Source organism: Cervus canadensis, chromosome 22 (assembly GCF_019320065.1).
Source record: "Cervus canadensis isolate Bull #8, Minnesota chromosome 22, ASM1932006v1, whole genome shotgun sequence".
Taxonomy (NCBI): domain Eukaryota; kingdom Metazoa; phylum Chordata; class Mammalia; order Artiodactyla; family Cervidae; genus Cervus; species Cervus canadensis.
The window spans coordinates 31,135,872-31,153,201 of record NC_057407.1 but is presented as its reverse complement, the minus strand read 5'-3'; the positions used below and the strand labels follow the sequence as shown (position 1 = coordinate 31,153,201).

The window sequence follows — 17,330 nt, the reverse complement described above, 5'->3', positions numbered from 1 at the left end:
TTAAAATATTAAAAGAATATAACACTAAGATAATAAATATTACAAGGGACTATGGTTTGTGTACTCACCAGTACAGTCTAAGGTACCCAGCACAGGTATATGCTCAATAATTATTTGCTGACACCTCGGTAAAGATATGAAGGAACTTAAGCAAACCCAATACACAGAAATTAAACAAACACTACCTTGGAGAATAGCATTCAGAAAACTTCATACCATCATTTTTTACATAAAATGTCACATAAAATGCAGTTACTCTCACCTAGTATGCATTCAATAAATCCCAACCCCTTTTCCTTCCCACTTCCCTGTTAGCAGTGTACACCTAAAATATTTCCTTCATAAAACTCAATTAACATCAAAACTTTAAGAATACAACTGCATAAAACAATCCACACCTAAATGTAATCAGTAAATATAAAAAGAAAGACATACAAAGCACCGGCAAGTCTTATGGACTGTGTTTGTGTCCACCCAGATTCTTATACTGAAGCCTCTAGTCCACAATGTGATGGTATTTGAGGATGAGACCTTTGGGAGACAATTAAGCATAAATGAGGTCCTGAGAGTCAGACTCTCCTAATGAGACTACTACTTTTATTAGAAGACATGCGGGGGAAGGAGATTACAGAGGGCAGGCAGGAGAGTAGCCCTCCCCAGGTTCCACCCCATCTCTGCGAGGACTCAGCAAGACAGGAAGAGAGGTTCTCACCAGAACCCAACCATGCTGGCACTGTGATCTCAAACTTCCAGCCTCCATAACTGTTAAGAAAATAATTTCTCTTCTTTACATCACCCAGTCTATGGTATTTTCTTACAGTAGTCCAAGCTAAAACAGCAAAGCTACTATTCTGAACGAAACATGATACTGAAAGATATAATGATCAAAAAACAAATTATGGCCTCAAAGGGCCTAGCTTGGTAGAAAAAATAGTATTTATATTAAAATTCCCATACAGAGGAGAAAAGGGTACAATGGAGACTTTAGAAAAGCAAGATTACTATCTTGTTTAACATTTAGGGAGAGGTGGGATGGGGAGAGGGAGGGAGGCTCAAGATTGAGGGGACATATATGTAATTATGACTGATTCACACTGATGTATGGCAAAGATCACCATAACATTGTAAAGCAATTGTCCTCCAGCTAAAACAAAAACAAAACAAAAAAACTAGGGAGGCTTAGAAACAAGCAAAACGGACAAAGGATAAACAGAATCTGGACAGAGAAAAACTGAAAGGGAAGAAAGCAAGCAAGCAGTCTCAGAATTTCCCCACACCCAACACTCAAAATTCTGATACCAGTAATGTTTTCTAAATATTTTAAAAATATTTCTTTAATAGATGAAGACAAAGTTTAATTTTTCTATTCACATATTTAATCCAGCTCCTACACTGCACCACATTTTGAGCAAGGCAATTTCAGCCCCATCAAAGCCTACAGAACCACAAACAGAAACAAACTAATAGAAAATATGATCAATGCATGTCAGAAATATGGTAGTTTCTATGGAGAAAAGGAGATCCAGACAGCTTTTCAGTAGATTCATATGCACTTGAATGAAGCTGGAGGAACAGTCTTAAAGGACAAGTTGAAGTTATCCCATGAAGAAAAATGTCAGAGGCAAAGATGATGACAGAAAGATGTTAGAATGTAATGCGAAAAAAATAAAAAATAAAAAAAAAAAAAGAATGTAATGCGAGCAAAATACAGCACCGCATACTTAGTGAACTGCAAATCACTTGGCAAAGTTACACACAGTGGCAAGAGACAAGGCTGGGAAGGCAAACAGAGCTCAGATCAGGAAAACAATTTTAAAGACAAAAACAGTATCGGTCGAACTAATTGGATAAAAGTTTAAGAAAGAATGATACAAACTAGTAATACTATACAAGGGAGGCTTCAAATGAAACAGAAGAGAGTGACCGTATATCCTAGTTAGAACAGTCCTGGTCTCCATCTGTACATCCGGTGTTCTGCCCAGTTTACCATGTACACATATTTATGTGATATGTACACATATTCATATTTAATGAAGTATTAATAATTACATTAAAATGCACAGTTTTGGTAGGCCTCTCTAATTTGTACTTCCAATTTCTATGACCTTGTCAGACTGTTTGTGAAAACCATGTGTAATAAAGAATGCTTCCACCTAAACACAGCTAAATCTGAAAAATGACAGAACAGCCAGTCTCTCTCAACTGTCTCAGGCTCAATTTAACCCTTCTGTTTCAAAGACAGTGAGCGAGGGTGGCTAGAGCAGCTAACTCCTTTGGAGGGAGAGAAGTGGTCACCACTGTCGTCACTAACGCTCCACGGGTGCACCGGCCGGTTGTGCAGCGGCCTGTGACTCTGAGATATACAGAGCAGCCACGCTACCAGTCAGCAGAGTTCATGGATAAACACAGACTAGGTACATACAGAGCAATTAATTAAGATACCAAGCTGTTACTCCATCCACAAAGTAGAAATTAAAGGTTCTTTCTCTTCCCTACACATATAAGAACGGTCCAATGAAGCTGGTTAACGGATGTATTTGTGAAGTAATAAGAGATATGCATACTGATCTCCGCTCCCTAGATCCTAAGAGCTCCTAAAACCCTTGAAAATAAAGGTTCTAGGAGAATCTTTTGTTCTAATATTTAGTCTCTGGTCCCAGTTCCTCACACAGAGCTACTAAATTCCTTGGAACTTCCTGGGTGATAAAAAAGTCTTTTATTCTCATGAGGTGACTCTGACTCTTGGTAGGTTCCTAGATGGGGGCTGGTCACCAGAAACATTGAGTCATGATTAGAAGCTTGAAACTTTCAGTCCACTTCCCACTGTCATTCTCTGGAGAGGGGCTAAAAATGGAATCAATCGTCAATCATACCCAGTTGATAAAACCTCAATAAACATCTATATGGGGTTGAGAGAGCTGAATTGGTGAATCTTGGTTTGGACTGGCAAACAAAATGTATCCACATGCTGGAGGGTGGTGCACCCCAAACTCCACAGGCATCTCATCTGCTCAGAAGCTTTCTAGACCTCACCGCATGTATCTCTTCATCTGGCTATTCATTCATAACCTTTAATATCCTGTGTAATAGTAATAAACCAGTAACCTAGATAGTAAACGGTTTTCCTGAATTCTGTGAGCCACTCGAGCTAATTAACAGAATCCAAGGAATGGGTTACAGAAACCTCTGAATTTTATCTGCTGTTCAGAAACACAGATATAACAACCTGGAGTTGTGACTGGTCTGAAGGTGGTGGGGGTGCGGGGCAGCACTGTGGGACTAAGCCCTTAACATGTGGATGCTAACTCTGAGTACAATATGTAACAACTGAATTGTAGGAGACTTAGAATTGCTTGGTGTGGGAAAACCCTCCCAACAAATCTAATGTCAAGACTGTTGTGATTATAACCAGCAAGGAGAAAGAGTTCTAGACAATATTTGATTAGATAAAAGGCAAAGTATTTTGGACTTTCTTAACTGAAAATCAGGAAAGAGAACACTTTATAATTAAACTGTCAAATCTTGGATAAGTGTATTTCTTTCTCAAAATTAGAGTTTTCTAAGTTTCTCAAGTATCAACAGAATCCTGAAAGATAAAACTAAGAAGCCTTGGTTGAAGATCTTGATGGTCTTATCATACAAACCAATATTTTTATCTCACAGGTCAGAGAACAAAACTATCAGACTTTTTAAAGCTTAACATATGCTTTTTCCTATGAAGCAAAATCCTTCAACCTCAGCACTACTCATATTTTGGGTTTGATAACCCTTTGTTGTTGGGTGTTATCCCATGCACTGCAGCACTCTTGGCACATACTATATCCTGATGCCAGCTGCACCCTATATTTATAACAACCAAAAATGTCTCTAGATGTTGTTACCCCTGGCTGAGAACAGTTATGACGTATTGAAAAGCAAAGTGAAATAAATTACATCATAACCTGGAGATAAATCCCACATCTCAAAAATCTCAAACATCTTCAATTATTTTTACTTAAATACTATAAGTATTTTACTTACATTTAAATAAAAGTATGTATTTATTCAAAACTACTTTTAAGATAGTAGGAAACAATCTTTAAGATATGGCCACTTTGGGTTGGGGAGCATTTTCACTTCTGCTTGACCAGGACTCATGACCTTCTGAGGTCCCAGCATGCGCTCAGTATTCAGTCAACCCAAGAGCAGAATGTAGCTTTTTCTAACTGGTTGTTTAAGATTATTTACAAATAAGTAAACAAGGGCCACACTGGGGGGTGGGGGGTTAGGCTGGATTTTACCATGACAAAATTTCAAATACAGTCATAAAAATTAAAGACATTGCTCATACCTTTGTATTTGAAGTTTCTTTTACTGATAAATATGACTACCTGTCTCAGGAATGGGAGAAAAAGACAGATACATGCCAAAAATAACAATTCCATCTACCCATTATAACAAAGACCACCTTTTCCATACAGTTTAGACCATCATGAGACTGTTTTAAACTCAAATTATTCCCAATACAATAGAAACATACCTTATTTAAAAGCAACTTTATCAAGTTACTCTATTATTTTAAAAATAAAAATCTAGCAAAAAAACTGTAAACAAAGGAAAAAATCACAGTTCAATAAATGAGGGAAACAGAAAACCACAAAAAGCAATAAACAAATGAAAGAACCTGGAGTAAAACAAAAGAAAAGCACATTAAAATGAGGTAACATTTCTCATCTCAGATTTTCAGACTTAAAAAGTCTAATAATGCTCAGTACTGACACTGGACGGGATATATATTGTTTGTATGCAGTTCAGTTCAGCTGCTCAGTCGTATCCGACTCTGTGACCCCATCGACTGCAGCACGCCAGGCCTCCCTGTCCATCACCAACTCCCAGAGTCTACCCAAACCCGTGTCCATAGAGCCGGTGATGCCATCCAGCCATCTCATCCTCTGTCGTCCCCTTCTCCTCCTTCCTTCAATCTTTCCCAGCATCAGGGTCTTTTCAAATGCATCAGTTCTTTGCATCAGGTGGCCAAAGTATTGGAGTTTCAGCTTCAGCATCAGTCCTTCCAATGGATAGTCAGGACCGATTTCCTTTAGGATGGACTGGTTGGATCTCCTTGCAGTCCAAGGGACTCTCAAGAGTCTTCTCCAACACCACAGTTCAAAAGCATCAATTCTTCGGCACTCGGCTTTCTTTATAGTCCAACTCTCACATCCATACATGACTACAGGAAAAACCACAGCTTTGACTAGACGGACCTTTGTTGGCAAAGTAATGTCTCTGCTTTTTAATATGCTGTCTAGGTTGGTCACAGCTTTTCTTCTAAGGAACAAGCAACTTTTAAGTTCATGGCTACAGTCACCATCTGCAGTGATTTTGGAGCCCCCAAAAATAAACCCTCTCACTGTTTCCACTGTTTCCCCATCTATTTGCCATGAACTGATGGGACTGGATGCCAAGATCTTCGGTTTCTGAATGCTGAGCTTTAAGCCAACTTTTTCACTTTCTTTCACTTTCATCAAGAGGCTCTTTAGTTCTTCTTCACTTTCTGCCATAAGGATGGTGTCATCTGCATATGTGAAGTTATTGGTATTTCTCCCGGCAATCTTGTATCCAGCTTGTACTTCATCCAGCCCAGCGTTTCTCATGATGTACTCTGCATGTAAGTTAAATAAGGAGGGTGACAATATATAGCCTTGACGTACTCTTTTCCCAATTTGGAACCAATCTGTTGTTCCATGTCCAGTTCTAACTGTTGCTTCTTGACCTGCATCCAGATTTCTCAGGAGGCAGGTAAGGTGGTCTGGTATTCCCATCTCTTTAAGAATTTTCCACAGTTTGTTGTGATCCACACAGTCAAAGGCTTTGGCATAATCAATAAAGCAGAAGTAGATGTTTTTCTGGTATTCTCTTGCTTTTTCGATGATCCAACGGATGTTGGCAATTTGATCTCTGGTTCCTTTGCCTTTTCTAAATCCAGCTTGAACATCTGGAAGTTCACGGTTCACGTACTGTGGAAGCCTGGCTTGGAGAATTTTGAGCACTACTTTGCTAGCGTGTGAGATGAGTGCAATTATGCGGTAGTTTGAGCATTCTTTGGCACTGCCTTTCTTTGGGATTGGAAAAAAAAATTTTTTTTGAAGGCCAGCTGGCATTATCTATCAAGACAATAATGCACATAAACTCCAACCCATAAACCCCATTCTTGCATCTGTGCCAATATAATTATGCTCACTTAAGCATCATTTGAATTGTTTTAACTGTAAACAACCCTTTAAGACCATCAAAAAGGAGGTTAAATAGAGTAAAAGAATGGAAAACGATGCGACCCAAAAAGAGTCAGCGATGTGTTTTGATTAAAGATATATGAATACAGCAAGGAGGAGGAGGAAATGGCAACCACTCTAGTATTCTTGCCTGAGAAACCCCATGGACAGAGGAGCCTGCAGGCCCTAGTCCCTGAGGTTCTAAGGGCTGGACACAACTTATGACCAAACCACCACCTTACCTATACTTGCCACAATCCCCTTCCCCAGGCAACTATCTGTAGTGTCCGTGCCTTAGGTGATGGTATTTCAATACAGCACAAGGAAAGGAGGGCTGGACAGGTATGCGGGGTCTGGCTTGGGTAAACAGCATAAAAGCCTCAGAAATTACAAGAGTAACAGTGGTAACAGATTCCTACCAAATGCGCAGCTTCAAACTCTAAGTAGTTCTGTAAGGCTTCTCAGATGTGAGAAGACTGCTGAACAAGTGCCGAGTGGTATAAAGTACAGGTTATGGGAGAATCTGCAGTCAGAATGTGCTGGGCTGCGCTCAGTCCCTCAGTCGTGTCTGACTCTGAGACCCCATGGACTGTAGGCCAGCAGGCTCCTCTGTCCATGGGGATTCTCCAGGCAAGACTACTGCAGTGGGTTGCCATGCTCTCCTCCAGGACATCTTCCCAACCCAGGGATCAAACCCAGGCCTCACATGTTGCAGGCGGATTCTCTACCACCTGAAATCAGAATGCCTGAGTTTAAATCCCAATTCTGTCACTCACCAGCTGCACCATCATACAACTATTTAAGTTCTGCAACCCTTGGTATCCTTATTTTAAAAAGGAGATACCTACTTCAGAGAGTAATAGTGAAGATTAAATTAGGGTAAGCATTTTAAACATTTGATAGTGTCTGGCACAAAATAAATGTTCATTAAAGGTACGCCTTTTAGGAAACAAACAAACAAAAAACCCCCAAAACCTGAAATAGAAGTTCTTAAGTGAAAATTCTAGTCCCTTAAAGATTTCTGACTCACCACCTCAAAATCAATGAAAGACTCTAACTAGGTAGGAGTACTAACCAGCACCACATACAACAAAAAATAACATTAGCAGAATCAGACTTAAACAGTCAAAATACTAAAAAGGCCTCACCTCCTGCAGGTAGCTGAGACAAATAAGGAGATAGTACAAGTACAGGTATTCATATCTGAGAGAGTCTAAGTCAGATCTGGCTATAGGAAGGAAGAAAAATGTGTAATAGCTGAAGCCAAGTTCTGACAAGCAAAATGAACAGTTAGCTCAGTCACAAGTATAAAGAAGCTTAATGAGATTAGAGAACTGAGATCATATTACTAGTCAATATGTTTTCATTCTTAGGATTTCATTTCAGTAAGCTACAAAAATTTTTAGGTATCAAAATTGGTATTAAGTAACTGTCACTTTTTACTGCTCATTTTTTGTTTTTTATATCAGTATATAAACAATCTATGATTTATTGAATGCCTCACTTAGTTGCTAAGTCGCGTCCAACTCTTGCAACCCCATGGACAGAGAAGCCTGGCAGGCTACCGTCCATAGGATTCTCCGGGCAAGAATACTGGAGTGAGTTGCCATTTCCTTCTCCAGGGTATCTTCCCAACCCAGGAATCGAACCTGGGTCTCCTGCATTGTAGGCAGATGCTTTACCATCTGAGCTACAAGGGAAGCCCCAATTGTTCCTTATGTTGGTACTGGACCTCGTGGTTGTTGAACGCCTGGTATTTCATAAAAACTGTGACCTAAGTGTTATTAATCATATTTTCATCTGAGGAACAGAGGAAAAGAGGGCTTAGGTGACTGATTTACTCCATCACAGTCATTGAAACAGCTTATAATGAAACCAGAACAGCCTGCTAACCTACAATCAAGGAGATTTAAGCACAGAGACAAGAGAGATACCTTGACATAAACAGCTCCAAGTGTATCTTTCACTCTACAGTAGATCGTCTCAATAAAGCTATCCACCCCCCACCTTGCCATAAAGTCAAACTGCTAAGGTGTAGCAAAAAAAGTCCTACTTGAACTACCACATGTATGACATGTTATTTACTATATGGCACGCTATTACTATTACTTATATATATATAGATATATGTATTTTTTAATTAGCTCTTATACACTTTACAATCAATGGCGTATGCTCTCAATAATATTTGGTAGGAATAGTTAGGAGGGTGGTTATAAAGACTGTCAAACCCAGACAGCCTGATATATAAAAAGGACTGCTTTTTATATAAATAGCATATATAAACTGGGTGAAACCAAAGAAAACAAAAATGAGCAACTGAACACATCTGAAGGCCTAGCAAAAATGAAGATCTAACAGTTCTCACATTCACCAAATATTTTAAAATATAAAGCTTTCACAGGCCTAAGTATTAAATTAAATAACAGCTGACATTCTCCTCTTCAACTGTCTATACTCTGTTTTAGCAAGTGCTTTACATTTTTCTGCTACTGATACTGAAAACTGATTTAGGTAGGCAGACACAAACACGAACACTCACTCACCCTTCCACCCCAATAAACTACCATATCAAAAAGGCAAGAGACCAATAGTCCACAAAACAGAGGGAAATTATTGTAGGCTGTGGACCATAAATTCCTTATCTTCTTACTGGACCATAAATTCCTTATCTCCTTTTTACTAAGATGATGTTTTGAAACCACATGAAGTTGGTGACAGGCTTCCCAATAATCCATAAGCATTATGAATTCACGTTCACTGGCAGGCACAAAGAAGATCTCTGGATGCAGAAAAAACGGCATACTCGTAAGCAACACTAAGATAGACATTATGGGAACCCCTTTATGGCTCTCATGAGCTAGTGGTAACACTGACCGATGTCTCTCATCCAAGTTCAGACAAGTGATTCTCATTCTTTTTTTTAATTGTCTCCAAACTACTAACCTATGCAACATATCCCCAACAGTTAACATCTTCACCACTGGCAGACATTTAACAGCAACCACTATGATTATACCCAACCCTTAATCACTGTTACTGCAATACCACCCCAGTAACTACTGCCATAATATAAACTCCTACAAGGCTTCTGAAATGGAAGGAAACTTGGAAATCACCTTTTCTAAGGTCCTCATTCAATGTCTGAGGGAAATGTGGCTCATTGTATTTAACTTATTGGAAACGAAAACAGTAGTGGAAGGGAGGAGAGGGTTGTCACTGTGCAATAGGGACCATGTTAAACACTTATGAAGTATAAACCCAGTGAATCACCACAACATCCCTTGAGGTAGATTTACTTCATTACCTATATTTACTATAAGGAAATTAAGGCATCAAGTAGTCAGTCAGCCTGCCTTGGTGACAGACTAAGTGATATAGCTGGGAATTCAAACCCAGGTCTGTCTGTTGCTCTCCTGACTCTCAAACCAGAGCTTTTTCCACAAGATTAAGTACCTCAGACTTGTTTCATGAGCCAAATGCACTCTATTTAAGCTCAACACATAGACAATAGTAATTTTTATTCTTTCCCCAATTTTACTATCTATAGCTACGTATTTTCATTTATTCACATCCTCACAATATCTGAGGCAACTACAGGGTATAAACTCCATTTTTCAAGTGCAGAAACAGGTTCACAAATGATCAGTCCTAATTCACACAGACACACTACTAACCTAAATTCAGAATCAAGCCAATGCTCCTTCCAAGAATGACATTACCACTTGCTAACTCTTATGAAATTAGGGGACTAGCCAACTGCTAGTAAAAATTTGGACTAAACATGGAAAATATGAACTCACTGGTACACCCAAACGATTGAAGAGTTGAAGTTAACTCCAGTCAGAAAACAAAGTTGGCACATCTAGCTTCTAGGACATCATGCAGTAGATTCTGTGCAGTGTACACCACACACCAGGTTTACAGGTTTGATGTGATGAAACAAGTGAGAACAACTATAATTTTCTTCATGTTCCTATCTTAATCACTGCAGTTACTAAAATATTTAAATGCAAAAAGGCATCCACTTAACTATTTACTGAAAATCTACTGTGCTTCCTCTGTGTACCATTGTTATGATGGCACATGACGGGAATTTAGATGGCACATGGGTAATCAATACTAATCAACACTTTATTATTTATAGATTTTAAAAAGATGCAGAAAGATGTAACTAATTCAACAAACCACTGGTTTCAGACTTTATTCTCAGTAGATTAGTAGGAAGAAATGAACATATTGATTATACTTCTGGGGAGGGGCAAAATGAGGGCTTAACCTCTATCTGTAGTATTTTTCCATCTTAAAAAAATCTGAAGAAGAAAGTAACCTAACCTAAAAATAAATAATTATACAGTTGATAGGATGTGGCAAAAATCCCAAGGGTAGTATGTGAAACTGACATTTTAGAAATAACATTCAAGTGTCCAACACCATGCTAGACAAAATCCTCTCCTAAAGAAAGCCAGAGAAGGATTTAGTAGTTTCATGGACTTAAGGAGATTTTATTTATAATAATGTACATCTCAGTTATTGATTACTACTACTTTAAAGTAACTTAACTGCGATCTTCTTAGTGATATGTCAAAATTAATAAACACAAAGAGCCTGAAACTGCAAGGAGGGAAAAAAGCAGACTCAATATAAGCACTATCAACACAATTAACAACTACTATTTATTGAGTAAATAAATAATATTAACACTTTACCAAGCAGTGTTCAGTTTTCTAAGTTTTCCATGTATGATGTACTCATGCTATGCGGTACTATTATCATCCTCATCTTATAGATGAAGAAACTAACTTAACAGGGACTGACTTAGAAAGTTCTCCTAAATAGCGTAATTCTAAAAGGATGACAGAGGTGCTACAATTTTTCATCTCTCCAAAACCCCTTATGTCAGACGTTAAGTAGACAGCAAAACCCAAAACCAATAAGCAAAAACATCTGCAACAAATCTACCTGAACAAGGTTATCTCACAACCCCCCAAAAATAAGTTAATTAGGAAAAACTCACAGTCAGAAACCTGTACATTCTAAGAATCTATTGTACAAGAGGAAACAGAAGTCATAGCGTATCTGAAAGGGCTACAAATAGGAGAAACACAAAATAGACAACAGTTGTTCACAAGCAATCATGGCAGGTCAAACTGAGAACAGCTGAAACTGAGATACGTTTTGCCCACTCCAGTAATAAATAAACAGAAAAACCTCCAACAAGGGCCGGAAAGTCTTGTTCCCATGAGCTCTTGAAAGTGACCCACGAGAGCTCCCATCCGGAGAAGACCCCACACACAAGAGAAACAGACAAGATAAAGGACCCAAATAAAAGCAAAACAAAACCTAGAAATTTCAGAAAGCAAGCTCCATGCTCTAACACTTCACAAAAACAATGACAGAGCTCTGTGAAGTTACAACAGCTACTCTGAACCGTGACTCCTACTCAAAGTTCAGGAAAACTACTTTTACATAAAAATGCAAGACAGAAAAATATCAAGGTCAAATCAGATATGAAACTGTTGTTAGAGAAAAGGAGAATAAGGAGCAGAATAACATCCCTTAAGACACTGAAGCAGAGCTAGACAGACTTGATCAAAACCTTATACTATTTCAAAACGAGCTAAAAACAAGAGAAAAATGATGCAAGTCAGTCAGAGCAACTCAGAAAATGAAGCAACAGAATACTGCAAAGATCCAGAACAAACTACTTCAGGAAACAACGACTAAACTGGAAAGCATAGAACAAATGATCACAACAAATAATGCAGTAAGAATCCTTCAAGAGAGGAAATTTTTAAAAGTCAAAATGGAATTAAATTTAAAATTTCACTTTGAAAGACACTGTTAAGAGAATAAACACAAGCCACACAGTGAAGTATTTGCAAACCACATAAGACAAAGAATTTGTATCCATATATATAAAGAACTCTCAAAATCCAGTAAGAAGTCAAAGAACTCCATTTTAAAATGGGCAAAGACGTGAAGAATCAACTTACAACTTACTAAAAACAATAAACAGCAAATAAACACTTGAAAAGACGCTCAATATCATTAGTCATTAGGCAAATACAAATTACAATCACTATACAATAGGCACCTACTAGAATACATGACCTGAGAAAGACTGATCATAGCAAGTATTGGAAAGGATGTGGAGAAGCTGATCTGAACTCCCGTAATGCTAGCAGAAAAGTAAACTGGTACAATCACTCTAGGAAACAGTTTAGCAGTTTCTAAAGTTAAACATACACACACCATATGACCCAACCATTCCACTCCAGGATGGACTGTCCTCCAAGAGGAAAGAATGCAAAGACACATACACAAATGTTCATAGAGCTTTTTTTAAAAAAATAAAAAACCTGGAAATACTGCGAATGTCCATCAACAAGTGAATGAACCAAAATCTGTAGGACATCCATGTAAAGACTACTACTCAAAAATAAAAAGGAATGAATTATTGATTTCTGGACATGGAGTAATTTTAAGTTACTCTGAGTAAAAAAAAGGCAGACATAAAGCAATTATCCTCCAATTTTTAAAAAAAATTGTTAAAAGGCAAAGAATACACTGTATGATTCCATTTACATACAATTTCAGAATATGCTAACTAATCTACCTGAGGGGATAAGAGCACACACAGGGAAGAAAGGTGACAAAGGGCAAGAGGAAACTTCTGGGAGTAATGTTTATATGGTCTCCATCTGGAGTACAGTGATAAGTTTCTTAAGTGCAGATGTAAAAATTTAGCAAAATACATAGTTCAATAAATGAAGCTGTTTTCAATAAATGAAGAGTTTAAAAAAAAAACAAAAAGGCACTATTGAATAAACTGGCACTATTGAATAAACTTATTTTCTAAAATCAGAAATGAGGGGGAAAAAAACCCAGGCATTCTTAAGAAATCCACCTATACTAAAACACCAAAAAGATTTGACCTGCTATCCTTTAGGTTTTCATTCTCCTATTTACAATCTTAGAAGTTAGACAAAGCTCAGTTTAACCATAAACGATGACAGAAAACTGCAAATTTCCATATCAAGAGTTAAGGCATGCTCAAATTGATTAAAAAACCAAAGGCTAAATAAAACTAAATGTAAAAACACTGTCTGAATCATAAATTTAAAAATGTCTTCCAAAATCCATGAAGAATCTACCACCACCAGTCATTTTAATACAAAAATAGTAAGACCTATAGTAAGACCTCGAGATTGTGGGCGAGGGGGGAGGAGTGTGGACACGGATGGGACAACTGATGATCTTCTGAAGTCCTCTATTAGATAAATAATTGCCCAGAAAAATCAGGTTGTATTTCTCTAGCAACTTGGTGATCCAGTCAAACAGGATATTAAAAAGCTTCCTTGAAGAAACTTTCAACTACTTATACATTTATGGCCAATGCACTGTATCAAAAAGGGAAGGCAATCTGCACAGACCTAGAAAGAGGTTTTAAGTATTTAACTTCAAACAATCTTGTTTATTAAAACTCTAAAGTAAAACGCTTCTCCTCCTAATATTGTAGAGGTATAAGTTAGGACCAACTAACAATTTATACAAATTAGTTATTCAGCATCAATTTTTTTAAAATCAAGATGATTAAGACTATAATTCAGAAACAAAAATTACTTTTTTAATTCTGAAGGGTTCCACTTTTTTTAAGGCAGTAAGTATAAACTTAAGATTGAACGCATCAGTCAAATTCCTAAGGTGACTGATAATTTTAATAAGCACCAAGGAGTTTCAGTTGTTGGCATGACCATTAGAGGTTCCCCCTGCCCCTTTTAAAAGCAGGCTAGTTATCAGGAAACTATGCTACAACCATAAGCAAATCTTTTAAGAAATGAACACTTGCTAATAAAGTCAAACAAAGGATACTTTACATAATTGCTGAAGCTTACACTCTTTTTATTAGGCCTCAAAAATAATTTTTAAAAAACCCACTTTTTAACACTACACCTTCCAAAACCTCTCCCCTTTCTGCTCCCTAACCCTACACAAAGACAAGACTACAAGTCAGTCACCAAATCTGCACTGCTCTCTACAAATAAACAGCCCGAGAATGAAAACAACTCCTGCAAAACACACTACACACAATGAAATGATACGTTCCTTTGAAAACAGTCTTAACTTCACAGTGTAAGTTCAGATTCACAACATTTGGAATCAAGCCTAATAAAATGCTGAGCATATGCTAACAAGTTAGCTATCCTAGGAAGTTTACAGGACAGTCAAGACTGTAGCATCTGGAATTTGTCAGATAATCACCCTAAGTGCCCAAGAGAATAAATAGAAGTGATACTTCCAGCACCCACATATATAAATGACAACAAAAGGTTGGATACAGGACAATATGAGAAAATATCACCCCCCCCAAAAAAAGAATCTGAAATAGAATCAAAACCACAATATTCTGGAAATAAGCCCGCTTGTTATGGCCAAAAAGAGTCACAATGGAACATGCATTCTTCCTTTCTCTGGCTGTTCTAGACTAATACATTCTAAACGTGCAAAAGCATAAAGAAAAATTTTAATGAAGTTTAAAAATTCATTACAGAGCACGGTGTGAAGTGAATGAAGCATATACACTGAGTAAATGCTTTAAATATGGGGCTTGTATTTAGACAGATGGATTATTCAATGATTCTGAAATACACTTCTGTCCCTTTCCTAAGCGATTCTGTAGGACACACAGGTTTATGAATACGATTACATGTTTTCAACTCACATTGTTTCTCCAGTCTTGGCTACATGACAAAGAAACTGATCCAGGACCGGACAAACTTCCTTTTTCCCCCTCTTCTCAAAATCTAGATAAGGGAAGAAACAAAAGTTATTAGTATTTTTTCAAAGTACACCAGCCATATCCAATGCCCTTTAAAAACAAACTTTCCTCTCCAGTCATTCCTCATATGAAGAAATTAATTTTTTAATTCAAAAAGCCTCTCAAACAAATTCCACCTGACTCTCCAACTTCAAATGTCACTCTTCACAGATAACGAGACCCTTCCTAAAGGGGGCACTTAACTTCTCCACCAACCATCCTTAATGCAGTCCGGGGGATTCATCTCAAAGACCTGTTAAAAACCCCAGATCCCAACTCCCCCAAAACTGTTTACGTGAGGTTCATAAATCTGCGTTACATGAAACACCAGCTCCCTTTTGCAGTAATCAACCAATGATCCTGGGTATCAAAGTCTAATTCTCAAAACGCTGAAATCACGGTATTCTAAGTTCTCAAGCCTGTTGCTCGGATGGCGAGCAATTCGGAGCGGGGAAGGCGACCACTTCAGAATTGGGGCGCGTGGAAGATGACTCCAGAAGCCCTGAAAAAAGAGCCTCCAGAGACACTTGAAAGTTGCTTTGCCGCCCCCTCTACCCCCCCGAAACCTTTCACTTTTTCTCTCCCCTCGATGTCCGGTGTGCAGGGGGCTGACAGAGAACGAAGCCCGCCTGCGAGGGGGCTGCGGGCCCACGAAACGTTCACGGGGAGTGGGAGAGGGGCCGGGGCCCCCTCGAGAGCTTCCCGACTCCCCTCCCCCAGCCCAGACGCCGGCGGCCGACACAAAGCCCAGAGCGGGGCGGGAGGGAGCTGCCCACGGGGCTCCCCGCCCCCGGGAAAGCGGGCGGGGGGATGGGAGCCGGGGAAGCGCCCTCCCCCCAGCCTGGCCCCGCGGAGTCACTCGCCCAGAAAGGAGCGGAGAGGCGGCCACGGAGGGTGAGGAGGAAGGGAGAGGGGGCAGCTACCCCCACCTTTCAGCGCCTCCTGCAGCCTCTCGACGTCCATGGCTTCCCGGAGTCCCTCGCAGCCTCCGCCTCCTTCCGCGGGTCTCCCGGGGACCGGAAGGCCTCCCCCCACCCCCCCGACGCCCTCCCCCTCCCTCGCACACACTTCGGCACGCAGGCGATTCGGGGGGGGCACCGAAGGGAGCTGGGGGAAGCCAGCGAGAGAGCGAGACCGACAGAGCGAGCACCTCCCCGAGCCGCTACCACCAGCCCTCCAACATGGCGCCCGGCACGTCACCGCGCGCACGCTCCTCGCCGCCGTCCTCGCGCCCGCGGCGCGTCCGGACCCGGAGCCCGAGAGCGCGTGCGCGGCGGAGGCGTGCGGCCGCGGCCAGCCCGCAGACCCGGCAGGGCCGCCCCGCCTATCACTTGGGTTGGCTGGAGCTGCGTGCACCTAGCTGGAGACGGAGTGGTCTAGGCGGCGGGGTGGGCGCACACAGGATGACTGTGGATCCCTGCTGTTTGCTAGCTGTGTGACCTTGATCAATTTGATGAGTCCCTCTGAGCCTCCCTTTCCCCATCTGTACTATGATGGGAATAGCATGAACCACTCTTTACGGTTGCTGTGAAAATTAAGTGAGACTGTATACACACAGAACACGCATTAAAAAAAAAAAAACAAACTCAGCATTACTAATAATCATGACAAGATTAACTCCCTGCCTGAACCCAAAGCACCTCAATGGCCCAGCCGTGAAAAGAAGGAATGAACACAGCAAAAGCGTGAGAAGTTTAAGCAATGGAACCAGCTGAATTTAAAGTCCAACGCAACTATTTATTAATACTACTTGTGTGGCTAGTTGCTTAAACTCACATAGCTTCTGTTTTCTCATCCACAAAATGGAAGTTTGTGAAACTTCGACGATAAAGCATTGTGCGCATGTGGCGCCTGGAACATAAGCACTCAAATTCATGTGGCTGCTGTTTTTATTATCATTATGGTTTTGATTACATTACATAAGCACCCAGGAAGTTAGGGCGGAGACCTCAGAAGTCCTCTCCCAGCCCTGACATCTTACAAATGGGATAGCTGAGGCGTAGAGAGGTAGTCTAGCAAAACAGTAGAACCTAGAACCTTTGGCAACCAGCTAGTGTGTGAACATCTTTATTACTCTCCCTTGTCTGTGAGCTTTTCAAGAAAAGTTACTGAACTGTTCCACCATAGCTTCTCAAAGCCTAACACAAACCCAAGGTAGGAAGGGAGAGAGGGAGGCAGGGAGGACAGAAAGCTAATTCTTGACTGGTGTTAGAAAGTGCAAATTTGGACACAACCATCACAAGTGCTGACCCTCTTAA

At 39.9% G+C, this 17,330-nt stretch overlaps 1 protein-coding gene and 1 non-coding gene across 3 annotated transcripts in view; both read right to left on the bottom strand.

Moving 5' to 3' along the window:
* PPP4R2 (protein phosphatase 4 regulatory subunit 2) overlaps window positions 1–16,272 on the bottom strand; it is a 50,765-nt gene extending 34,493 nt beyond the window's left edge. The window contains exons 1-2 of one of the 2 annotated variants that reach the window (XM_043442558.1): window positions 16,002–16,272; window positions 14,977–15,058 (exon numbers count right to left, since the gene is read on the bottom strand). In XM_043442558.1, the coding sequence (XP_043298493.1) occupies window positions 14,977–15,058; window positions 16,002–16,035 (116 nt within the window). In that variant the 5' untranslated portion in view covers window positions 16,036–16,272. Of the gene's footprint in view, window positions 1–14,976; window positions 15,059–15,638; window positions 15,914–16,001 lie in introns of those variants that run through there. The other variant, XM_043442560.1, reaches the window with a different exon arrangement.
* On the bottom strand, window positions 7,880–7,951 carry TRNAC-ACA. The gene has a single exon. It is a non-coding gene; the product is annotated as a tRNA-Cys (tRNA).
* Window positions 16,273–17,330: the final 1,058 nt, after the last annotated feature.